The sequence below is a fragment of the Ruditapes philippinarum genome, unplaced genomic scaffold (assembly GCF_026571515.1).
Source record: "Ruditapes philippinarum isolate M1 unplaced genomic scaffold, ASM2657151v2 ctg5889_1_1_1_1, whole genome shotgun sequence".
Lineage (NCBI taxonomy): Eukaryota > Metazoa > Mollusca > Bivalvia > Venerida > Veneridae > Ruditapes > Ruditapes philippinarum.
Window position 1 is genome coordinate 66,331 of NW_026860684.1, and position 8,596 is coordinate 74,926.

The 8,596-nt window shown below is 29.5% G+C and overlaps 1 protein-coding gene across 2 annotated transcripts in view; it reads left to right on the forward strand.

Annotated features, from left to right (window-relative positions):
- LOC132713050 (uncharacterized) overlaps positions 1-8,373 on the forward strand; it is a 13,038-nt gene extending 4,665 nt beyond the window's left edge. The window contains exons 1-5 of one of the 2 annotated variants that reach the window (XM_060695498.1): positions 567-1,134; positions 1,942-2,007; positions 2,535-2,960; positions 3,215-3,332; positions 7,308-8,373. In XM_060695498.1, the coding sequence (XP_060551481.1) occupies positions 1,965-2,007; positions 2,535-2,960; positions 3,215-3,332; positions 7,308-8,172 (1,452 nt within the window). In that variant the 5' untranslated portion in view covers positions 567-1,134; positions 1,942-1,964 and the 3' untranslated portion in view covers positions 8,173-8,373. The other variant, XM_060695497.1, reaches the window with a different exon arrangement.
- Positions 8,374-8,596: the final 223 nt, after the last annotated feature.

Sequence of the window (8,596 nt, forward strand, 5' to 3'; positions counted from 1 at the left end):
TTGTCTAAAGTAGTAAGTACATTACTGACTATAATAGTAAGTACATTATTGACTATGATAGTAAGTACAATCTTTTTATTTGTTCTAATGAATCACTCTGAATCCTCTTACAAACGTGAGCTCGTTACTTTTTGGCTTTTCACACATATACACAGATAAGTATTTGAGTATTTAAAGATTGCAAGAATACAGGATAAAAAATGTTCAACAAAGCTTATTACATGTTAAAAATTCGGCAATGTGTTGTAAAAAGATTTAACCTGGTAAATCTAAAGTTTATTTAGACCTTCCCGTGTGTTACTTCTTTGCTTTCAAGGGCACAATATGCATTCTGTCATTTTGGTCATGACATCATTCTTCAAATGAGTTTACGGACCGGAGTCCTATCATATATTTCTTACAGGTGCAACAAAATCAGATTGAGATTAACCTTGAACATGAGATGAGAGAGCTGAGAGAGCATGGGATGTCTAGATTAGAAGAGAAATACCAAACATCAAAACAACAGGCAAATTTTATAGCTTATGCATTTGAGTATTGTTATAACATGCTTTAACGACCGATAAAGTGAGGCAACATTGATTTTCAACTCTCATAAAATGGATGATAAATTCAAAAGGTCTTTGAAAAATACTGTGATTCTAAAGCTGTTTCCCTTTATTGTATACGAATCATTACTGAGAAAAAGATGTTAACACTTGTCTTTCTGTTAGCCATCATGTACACTTGATAATATAGCCTCATTTAGATTTCTTAAACTTAAAGAATACACTGAGGCAAATATTACATTCGAGAGCAATTGTAAAGAATATAATTTTAAATGGCATGAAATTGTTATTACGTTAATATACTTCGTGGTCATCAACAGTTCTTACCTTCTGAATTCTACTTCAGGTAATCAAAGGTAATATTTGGACGGTGGTATCCAGTGTTCCGTCAATATTATAATCGGTCTAAGAGAATTAGGAATTAAATGAAAATGACCAAAATAAATATCATTAAAATGAAGTTTCTTCTTCGTCATGTTTATGTACGATAAGCGCATGATTCGAATAATATATATTATGTAACACTTTAAACTTTTCTTTCGTCAGCATGAATTGAAACTTCAACTGATAGAGCAACAGATAAAAGGTTTGTCCTTGATATTTATTTGAACAATGAAGAGTTTATCCTTATGTAACATATTCTACTAGGGCATTAGATCAAACATAATTATTATCAAGATCCGTAACAGTGTAGTTCAAAAATTCTGTATTCGTTTGAAAAGAATTACTTTTATTCCCTTATATTGCACAAATTCATAAATTGGTTCCTTTTTATGATAGAACTGTTGGATTTGACAAAACAGTAACAGTAAACATAACTGACATAAGATTTTAACTGATATACTCGTACAAAATGTTTAAATAGCTACAAAGAGAAAGCATAAATAACAAAATGAAGCTAGAAAAAGAATCAGACTTTGAAATAAAATGATGTTTGAATAGACATTTTTCATAAAGGGGTGTTTTAGGATTTGACACTATAAAAAGTTTATAGAAATGAGGTCATGCAATAAACATTTCTTAAGAAAAACGTATTTATTTCTATAAAAATAATAAAAAGAACATCAAATAAAAAACGTATTTATTGTAAAAGAATTATCAGTTAATATTTATAGTAATTTTATCTATAATAGAAAACATTCGAGGTTTGCATATATTTTCTTTTTAAGCGGGGTTGTTACTATGGACAGAAACAGTGTTGTTGTTTAAAAGTTACAAACAAGTGTTGTTCATGTAGAAAATAACTTGTAAAAAATTTGGTCTAAGATGTATTCTTCCCATCATATACATGCCGAATTACTTAAAAATAGGACACGCTTATATTCTTTTAAGCATTATTTAATATTATTTGCCTAAATTTTCGTAATTTCTCGAGTTGTGTTTTTATTTACAGATAAAGAAAATGAGCTTAAGCTTATGCTAAATCTTAGATCTGCGGGAAAACAAAAGAGTCCAAAAGGTACATGATGAAAAACTACTTAAAACCCTGTGAATCAATAAAGTTTTGTTAACATTGAAAAGCAGACAAAAGGAAAAAAAATAAGAACATTATTGTTATTTTATACATTTACTTGTTTGAGGACTTAAATAAGAATGTTACTAAAGTAAGTTGACTGTTGAACTAGCTGTTTGAAAAACATGTACTTATATATATAATTCATATTTAAAATACTAATTCTCTAACTTTCCGTGTTGTTCTTTTATAAAAACTGCGCACGTAGGTATATATAAACGTGTTTTACCAGTATGCACTTTGTTTTTAATATGCATTTCTCAGGGCGCCATGTTTAACGGATATAAAAGGGAAAGCATGGCGAAACCTGTGTTACATTTAAATGAAAAAGTAACGGAACGAAATGTAACTTATTTGAGAAAAGCGCTTATACACATGCAATTTGAGTGTGCATTAATATCTGCATATTTTGATGCACGTTAAACCGTGCATTGATTCTCTACATGTATTATGTTTTTTTGTTTGTTTTTCAGAGCAATTCTTGCTTGATCTACAGATAAATGTTATTGCTAAAAATGGTGAAAAAAGTGCTGAAGGGAATCAACGAATTTATGAAGTAATGAGAGATTATATTAAAGATAACGATGATATGACTGGTTCGTCTTTTGATGAAATATCAACTGATATCCCAGTCTATCACCTCGTAGATTTCATCAAGGCCATACAGGAATGCCGTATCGTTGATATTTTTACCACTGACCAATCGTCAACAGACATACAAATCAACTGTTCAAGTTCGAAGGCCATGGAAGATTTTCTGAAGTCTATCATCAGTAATGAATTTCAACAAGAACTGTTTGACCTTAAACGATGGCTGCAAGTGCAATATGACATTGAATCGTATGACATAATGGCTAATTGCTCATCAAATGGCATAGAGAAAGCAAAACAACGTCTGCGTGAGTTAAATATGAATAATAATGATTTATGATACCTTTTATATTTAACAGTGTTTTCTGCTCCTGTCGGTGCATTTGTTAATCAGTGCATATTAATAGAATTAATTGATTAATCAAAATTAATTAAAAATTGTAAGCTCTATATTGTTAAGATATCTAAGGATTATTGAAAAACTTAATACGTTGATATTTTTATTCTGTAATCACAAAAAAACATATACAGATATTTGAAAACGTAAATCTACTGTCTTCAGACTTTACTGACGTAACCAGATCTTTGACTTGTGCCGAGCATCAAAATACACAATGTACTCTCTATTGTCCTGACCATGACACGTTTTTATGTACAGCATGCAGGGAATCGAGACATGGGTAAGTATACATTTCTTACAATCAGTTATTTATAGTGGTTAAAATGGTACAAATTGGTACAAATTGGTACATATTGAACAAACGAATTTTAAAGCGTGCAACAATGACTATTAACTTATCTTTCAGAAACATTTAAGTTTGATTTCTCTTAAATTACTTGAACAAAAAATAGAAAAAGTAAAGTTTGACTAAAAAAAATCATTCGATACATTTTATTTGAAATATTTCCACCTGTCATATCTGTTTATCTCTGAAATAGATTTATAATTGAGATATATCTAATTATCCGATTGTTGGTAAAATATGACTAATGAACACAAAAATGTCAGCAATAGTTAAACCTCTTTCATACGTCAAAACAACTTTAATTGATCCGACATTTTGATTCCTCATTTTAGCATATTGAAATAATTTAAATTTATGTGGTTAGTACGACGAATGAAACATAATAGAGTCATCACCTTTGACAAAAATTCGAGTGTTGGCAGAAAAATAAGTCTTCTTTTTATAGCAATTGGCCAAAATCACATTTGGTCTACACTGAGATTCAGGTACAGTGTGCGACTAAATGATTTCGAATTACTGGAGTTGTTTTATTCATAAGGTGATGTGGTTTGACCTGAAAACTAGAATATCCGAGGTTAACCAAAATTATCCGTTTCTGTGTTGGAGCAATATGACCTAAACTGTGTTGACCAGTACGCCTTAAAACAAAACTAACAATACATTTTCATATCGACAATGTCCAGCATTTTATTTTGCCAATCTTTTATCTTAATTCGTATTATCAGCTATTAGATCTATTTGAATATGAGAAAAATGATAATTGTTTCAAATATATTTTTATCTTGAGAATGTACAATTTATTTCTCATAAGTAGAATATATGGGATGAGTGTTGTTTTAATATTAAACTTTTTGAAAGAGTTTAAAAAAGACAACAACATATTATGCGAGCCTCTAGCGAGCATAATATTGTTTTATTCAACGAATTTAGAAATTTAGTATTGAATCTACACGAATATGATATTATATTTGTCACATACATAAAATAAGAAAGGTAAACTGTTAAAAAGAGTCATTTTTCATTGACGCACCTATAGTGTAACGCTAACATTAGCGCCCTTTGTCGTCAACAATTTATACCTAATAAGTAACATCCAAATAATCATAAGTTTAACTTATTACTAAAGTGTAAAGACAATACAAAACTTATCAATGTTTTTATATTATGCATTTAAACCGCGTTATGAATTTATATTAATGTCTTAAATTTATGTTAGTTGCTAAATGTTATTACGCAATTACATGTTTTGTAAAAAATGGCTAAAATACTGCTATGACAATAATTATGTCTTTTTTTAAATTTTAACTATGAAATATGGTGCTATATCAGTCATATATATTTCATACTTGTTAAAAATAAATATGAAATATAAATATGAAAATGGGCGGTGTCTTTTTAAGGGAAACATTTTAAGAAAATAAATCTGAACACCGATACATTACCGCTGTGAGTTGTTTACGTGACGTCAAAATATAGCGCCAAACAGTGCGTGCAAAATCAGTCAAAACAATATATTATTGCGCTACAATTGCAGTTGCGTAGCTAGAAAGGGGTTTTATCATTTTCTCTGATAATGAATTTATATAAAAAGTTTAATTTTTCGTTAAAATGCCACATATTTTCACTCGCCGTCCTGGCTCGTGAATAAATATAAACACAATAGCATATTGTCATGGCAGCTTGTTAGAATAATAATACATCACATAATATACATGAGAGTTATACGTATAAAGTATTAAGAGGATATTTTTTCGTTTCACTGAAATATGTTATATATTTTCACAAAACATGATAAAATGACAAATATTTGAAAATAAAAGTATGTATGAGATCCACACAAGGAATCGAACCGGGACGGCGAGTGAAAATATATGGCATTTTATCATGTTGAGTTAAAATATATACAATATTTCACGAAAAACGAAAAAAATAACCTTTTTATTTAATTTCATTATCAAAGAAATATGGTAATGAACCCCATTTTTGCTACGCAACTGCAATTGTACAGCGCGCAGTAATATATTATTGTGTCTTGTTTTGCACGCGATATTTGGCGCTACATTGTGACGTCAAGTAAACAACTCTTTAAACGTCTGTACAGCGTTAATTACTGAATTAAAGATATTGGTGTTCAGATTTATTTTCTTAGTTAGACCATTTTCTATCATTCTAGATAGTTTTCAAAGCAATATTAAAAAAAAGTTGTTTTGTATTAATCAGATTTTTCAAACAAAATAGCAAAAGTAGTTCCTTAAAATAAATATGAGTTTTGACTCCGCCCACTTTCATATTTATATTTCATATTTATTTTTAAAAAATATGAAATATATTTGACTGATATAGCACCATATTTCATGGGAAAAATTAAATAAATAGAGGATATTCAAGTTTTTTCTATAAATACATTATTTATTTTCATCGAGTGGTATGAAAAAAATATTTCATGAGTGGCGGTAGCCACGAGTGAAATATAATAATTTTCATGCCACAAGATGAAAATAAATCATGTATTTATAGAAAAATTGAATTTTCTGTTTATTATATACATTTTTCTCTTTTTTTTTGCGATAAAATTCGAAAGACTTTCCATTAGATTTTGTGTACTGGCAGAATTTAAAAGAAAGTAGTCCGGCATGACACCAGTGAAAATACGGAAAATATGTTTCACTGCAGTGAAAAATAAATCTTTACAGTGAAAATACGGAAAATGAAAATATGCATTTTATTTCATCAATATTTCTCAATATTTCATTTATAAGTATATAATAAAATATATATATATATAATCACGAAACTTAAATTGTGTTCATACATTCGTTTTTAATAGCTGCCATATTTTTACACGCAAGTTTTGGGCAAATTCAACCCATATTTTTACGCGCTTTAAAAATGAGTCCATACCAGAAATAAATCGGAATTAAGGGTAGAATAAACAATTTTATATGAAAGTGTAAGAATATAAAAATGCAGGCCGTCTCTGCACATGAATATGCATATACATACTGAATGTGTATGCATGAACCCGAAAATATATCTTATGTAAATAAGGGTGCAAGCGTTTTTCGAGCTTTTTTATATATTCTTGGGACAGAATTGCAATAACCGCTTATATCTATCAAACATGACTATATGTACTGTTAATGTTTTTTTTTATTTTGGGCGCATGTATACAAATGAACCGATTAACGCCCGATCTAGCGGCGGGTTTATACTTACATAGGCACCGATGCAGCTCAAGAGGGGGAAATCATAGTATATATAATATATTATTTTATTTAATTTTACCCATGAAATATGGTGCTATATCAGTCAAATATATTTAATATTTTTTTTTAAAATAAATATGAAATATAAATATGAAAGTGGGCTAAGTCAAAACTCATATTTATTTTAAGGAACTTCTTTCGCCGTTTTGTTTGAAAAATCTGATAAATACAAAACAATTTTTTCTTGAATTTTGTTTTGAAAACTATCTAGCATGATAGAAAATGGTCTAACTAAGAAAATTAATCCGAACACCAATATCTTTAATTCAGTAAATAACGCTGTACAGACGTTTAAAGAGTTGTTTACATGACGTCACATTGTAGCACCAAACAGCGCGTGCTTACGCATAAATTACTGCGCGCTGTACAATTGCGCGCAGTTGGTAGCAAGCATTTTCTTTGATAATAAAATTAAATAAAAAGGTTACTTTTTCGTTTTACGTGAAATATGGTATATATTTTCACTCAACATGATAAAATGCCACATATTTTCACTCGCCGTACCGGCTCATGAAAATATGTGGCATATTTTATCATGTTTCGTGAAAATATATACCAGATATCACGCAAACGAAAAAATATCCTCTTAATATTATATTATTTTATTTCATATTATATTATATTTTTCTTTCTTTTTATAAAGCAAATGTCATGGAATAAAACAGGTTACATCTCAAAAGTCTTATGATGAACAGAAACGTCGTCTAGCCATCAGAAGTATAAAAGGATCTTATAACGTTAGGATAGATAATTCCTTAATTAATAGAAACAACAATGATAAAGATATGTGTTTAATCACAAGTATATGTATGCTTCCTAATAGTGAAATTCTCCTTGTTGACAAGGAGAATAAAAGACTGAAGAAATTGAACAGTTCGTACAAGGTAAGAAATCACTGTGATGTAGCTGAAGAGCCCTATTCTGTATGTTATATAGGTAACAATACAGCTGTTGCTAGTTTAGGACGATATACCATACAGTACATGAATGTGTCAGGTAATATAAAACTAAAAAAAGTGATAATGCTAAATCATACATGTTACGGTCTAGCTTGTCACGGTGACACACTCTATGTTAGAAGTGGAGACACAATTTACAAATATGACAAAGACGACTGTACACAACAACAAGTTCTCTATCATTATCAAGACAAAACCTACAGTCGCTCAATTGCTGTAAGTGACAATGGGGAACGACTCTACTTCAAGACAAAAACCGGTCTAAGTACCATAGATGCCAAGGGAAATCATATCAGTTCACACTTTGACGACGAGTATAACATACGTGATATATGTATTGCTGGTGAAGGTATTGTTCTTGTATTAGATAAAAAAAACAAACTTCATCAGCTGGGTTATAATGGAGAAAAGCTTCGGACTTTAGATATCATGCCATTAAATATTTCATCTTCGTATTTTATGTGTTTCGACAGAGAAAGATGTAGACTTATTGTTGGTGGAATTGGAAACAAGATATATGTTTACAAATGCGAGTTTTTGCCAAGTTAGTTAATAAAATTGTTTTGGTAAACCAAGAACTAAATAAAAAATGCATTGTAAACTTCTTTTGTTTATCAAAGTAATAAGTTTGTAAGTTGGCTTATTTCATTGGTTAATATAATGACGTCGCACTTATTTATCTTGAATGTATTTGTACGTACATGTATATATTACATAACTTTTTTCATAATAAAGGTTGAATAGTAACAAGTTTGAAACTTTTTAAATCCTTATCGAGATAATTAAACAAAAGTCAATCTTGTTGTAGGACTAACGAATGAATTGGTACTCAGATTGATTTATCCCGCATATTGTCATTTCAACTAAGGCCTAAAATAAAATTTAACTTGTTTCCCCTGCCTTATCTACCCAACTATTTTCCCCCATCCAAAAGGTTCTTTCAGGTTTTAAGGGGATGGAAGTATTTTTTATT